We start from the raw sequence: 3,837 nt of genomic DNA on the forward strand, positions 1-3,837 counted from the left end.
CACGAGTGTCTCGGGGGAGGAAGGAGGAAGAGGAGGAGGTGCAGGAGGCCCGTCGGAGGGCGGCCCCGTCCGTGCAAGAGTTCAAGTACAACAAAAAGCGGGTTCGCCTCGTCTCTCAGGGCTCAGACCTGAAGGATGACGCTCGGTGCATCCTTTACTGGATGTCCCGGGACCAGCGGGTGCAAGGTGCGAATCAGCTGGTGGAGGGGGCTGGGAAGTGGAGCTCCCGCGGGTGGCAAAAGCCTCAGTCCCTTCCCACAGCAGGCCTTGGAGATGGTTCCTCCTCTGCAGCAGGGACTGGGGGGATTCCTTTTGTGAAACTCCATCTCCGTCCCCTCAGCCAAGCATCCTCCTGACACCACCACCCTGTGTGCTTTCTCCCCAGATAACTGGGCGTTCCTCTACGCCCAGCGCCTGGCCCTCAAACAGGAGCTGCCTCTGCACGTCTGCTTCTGCCTCGTGCCCAAATTCCTGGATGCCACCATCCGCCACTACAGTTTCATGCTGAGGGGCCTGCAGGAGGTGGCTGAGGTACGGCTGCTGCGGGGATGTCTATGCTGGGTGGGACAAGGCTCCTGGGCTGGGGGGATGCAGATCCATCCTTTCAGTGGATGATGGTGGGATGGGGTCTGCAGAGGCATAAACCACCCCTTAGCCCTTTCCCCGTCTCTGCAGGAGTGTGCAGAGCTGAACATCCCCTTCCATTTGCTCCTGGGCTACGCAAAGGACGTGCTGCCCGCGTTCGTAGTGGAGCATGGCGTGGGCGGGCTGGTGACAGACTTCTGCCCCCTCCGCCTCCCCCGGCAGTGGGTGGAGGACGTCAAGGAGCAGTTGCCAGAGGATGTGCCGTTCGCACAGGTGGGTGTCCACACTCTGGGAGGGGAAAAATTTGGCTGGTGAGACATGGGAGAAACTAGTCTCCGGCCTTTAGTGCCTGCCGAGGTGTGCTGGAGCGACCTGAGCAGGGAGCATGGGTGTCGTGTCATTGGGACCATTTGCTTCTCCTGCTCACACCCTTCTCTATGCCTTTGCTTCCCAGGTTGATGCCCACAATATCGTGCCCTGCTGGGTGACCTCCCCCAAGCAGGAGTATAGTGCCAGGACCATCCGGGCCAAGATCCACGCTCAGCTCCCCGAGTTCCTCACTGAGTTCCCCCCTGTTATTCGTCACCCATATTCCCCCTCCAGTCCAGCAGAGGTACCAGCAGGAAGACACCTCCCTACCCACTCAAGGCCAGCCCCAGAGAGTTTCATAGCTCCTGAATGGAGCATCCTGGGAGGGGGTGGCAGGGGATGGGAACAGTGACCTACCTGAAGTCAAGCGCAAGTGGTGTTGGAGATGGAGGTGCCCTGGGGGAGGGAAATTCCTGCCCCATTCATTCAATTTTCACATCTCTGCCGTGCAGGGCCAGTTAAGAAAAGGCTGGCATGAGCTGGGGACATGCTGGTTGGGGACATCCAGGGTACATAAGGCTCAGGGCGGCCCTGGCTGAAGAGGATCTGCAGACACACTCACGCTGCTTGGTTGGCGCCCAGCCCATCGCTTGGGAGGCCTGTTATTCCAGCTTGCAGGTGGACCGCAGTGTGAAGGAGGTGGAGTGGGCGACCCCCGGCACGGCTGCCGGGCTGGCCGTGCTGCGGTCCTTCCTCACGGAGCGGCTGAAATCCTTCAGCTCCCACCGGAATGACCCCAACAAGGCAGCACTCAGCAACCTGTCCCCGTGGTTCCACTTCGGTGAGTGTCCCAGGCTTCCCACTCTGCAGCAGCACTGAGCACAGTGGCTTGGACTGGCAGCTTGACTTACTCCCTCCTCATGTCCCCAGGCCAGGTTTCCACCCAACGAGCCATCCTGGAGGTGCAGAAGCACCGGGGCAAATACAAGGAGTCGGTGGACGCGTTTGTGGAGGAGGCCGTGGTGCGGCGGGAGCTGGCTGACAACTTTTGCTACTACAATGAGAACTACGACAGCGTGCAGGGTAGCATCCCAGGTCGGGTGGGCAATGCTGGGGGCTAGTCTAGTACGCAGCTGGTCAGCCCAACTTGGCAATCCCATTTCTGCTAGGAGAGGGGCTGCAGGGGAACTAATGTGCCATCATGCAGTACCTTCTGGAGGTCAGACAGGAGCTGGCGGATCCCTTCTTCAAGACTGGTGCCTCCAGGGCACAGTGCCCACCGTAGCCCAGTTTTCTGTCCCTCCCTCCAGGCTCTGCAGGAGCAGGTTGCTCAGCATTGCTTCTCATCTCTCTTCGTCCCAGGTGCCTACGACTGGGCGCAGACCACCTTGAAGCTCCACGCCAAAGACAAGAGGCCTTTTCTCTATGAGCTGCAAGAGCTGGAGCAGGGGACTACGCATGACCCACTGTGGAATGCTGCCCAGGTAGTGTCCTGTGTCTCCCCCACAGAATACCGAGCCTTTGCTCCTGGGGGGGCTGAGGTGAGCCGGCATGGACTGCCCTCTGTAGCTCTCCCTTTCCCCCCAGCTTCAAATGGTCCTGGAGGGCAAGATGCATGGCTTCCTGCGAATGTACTGGGCCAAGAAGATCCTGGAGTGGACTCGCTCCCCCGAGGAGGCCCTGCGGTTTGCCATCTACCTCAACGACCGCTACGAGCTGGACGGGAGGGATCCCAACGGATACGTAGGCAAGCTGCAGGACAGGGGCACGGGGGGCAGGGGGTCTTGCATCTGATGGCCAAGGCTACGGTGTGGGCAGGGGGAGGGCTCTCTGCAGACCACCCAGCCTACGCTCCAGCCCATCCTGCTTCGCACCCCCATCCCACCTCCTCTGCGGGTGCCTCCGAGCAAGGGGAAGGGCTGACGCTCCGTCCCCACGCCCGGCAGGCTGCCTCTGGTCCATCTGCGGCGTGCACGACCAGGGCTGGGCGGAGCGGGCCGTCTTCGGGAAGATCCGCTACATGAACTACGCCGGCTGCAAGCGCAAGTTCGACGTGGGGCAGTTTGAGCGTCGCTATGCGCCCCGCCCGCTCTCCCCATGACGGGCACGGCGCTGCCTCCAGCCTCCTCGTGCTCCGCGACGTGGGGGCAGACGCGCCTTTGCCGAGGGGCCAGCTCACACCTTACGCCCTGGGTTAGATATCGCCCCGGGCGCTGTAACAGCATCGAGTCCCAGCGGTTTGCAGGGTTTTGTTTTCCCTGCCATCACCCCCTGCTCAAGCTGCAGCACTGGGGCATCTGCTGGAGTCACCACGGGGTTGCTGGCAGCTGTGAGAGCCCGTCCTCGGAGTGGCTGTGTCTGCCAGAAACCTTTCCTACAACCATGGTGCTCAGGAGAAAGCCCAAGATGCCAGTGCTGCCGCTAAGCACAGCTTCGATTGGGGGTGAGAAGGGTTTTTCTGGGGAAACCCGCACCCAAATCGGCTCCTCAGGCCATGCTGCCTGCAGGGGAGCCCCGCGTCGCTCCATGCAGAGCCAGCGCTGCGCTGGGCTTGCACACACATCCTTCAACAGAGCTTGCAGTTTGTATCTCCTGTGTGTGTGGCATTTATGGGGTGATGCACGACTGCTGCAATGGGAGAGCCAGGCTGTGTGGGACAGGGATGCAAGCAGGGATGCGGCAGCCAAGGTCATGCCCTGGGCTCCTCTGCCAGCAGCAAAGGCAGGCTCAGGAAAGGGACAGGCGAAGGGACACCGAGCCTCTTACTCAGTGACTTGTACCTTGTGCCCCAAGTCCGGTGGGCAGTCTGCAGGGGGAGGCCACAAGCCAGATGAATTAGTCAAGGGGTGGTGACAATAACCCTTTCCCAGTGACAGCTGGTGATGCAACATCAGTTGCACAAGTTGTCCCCCCACTGCCCCCTGCCATCACTTCCTGCATCCC

The 3,837-nt window shown here is 61.1% G+C and overlaps 1 protein-coding gene across 1 annotated transcript; it reads left to right on the forward strand.

Moving 5' to 3' along the window:
• Window positions 1-17: 17 nt before the first annotated feature.
• Window positions 18-2,995, forward strand: LOC103776817 (deoxyribodipyrimidine photo-lyase-like; the record flags this gene model as incomplete). Its single annotated transcript, XM_008944344.1, has 9 exons — window positions 18-186; window positions 386-531; window positions 676-858; window positions 1,040-1,198; window positions 1,537-1,735; window positions 1,825-1,977; window positions 2,257-2,378; window positions 2,482-2,641; window positions 2,841-2,995. Coding segments are annotated over 9 exons (1,446 nt in total), but the record flags the coding sequence as incomplete, so codon positions are not given.
• Window positions 2,996-3,837: the final 842 nt, after the last annotated feature.

Source organism: Merops nubicus, unplaced genomic scaffold, assembly GCF_000691845.1.
Source record: "Merops nubicus isolate BGI_N331 unplaced genomic scaffold, ASM69184v1 scaffold14347, whole genome shotgun sequence".
Lineage (NCBI taxonomy): Eukaryota > Metazoa > Chordata > Aves > Coraciiformes > Meropidae > Merops > Merops nubicus.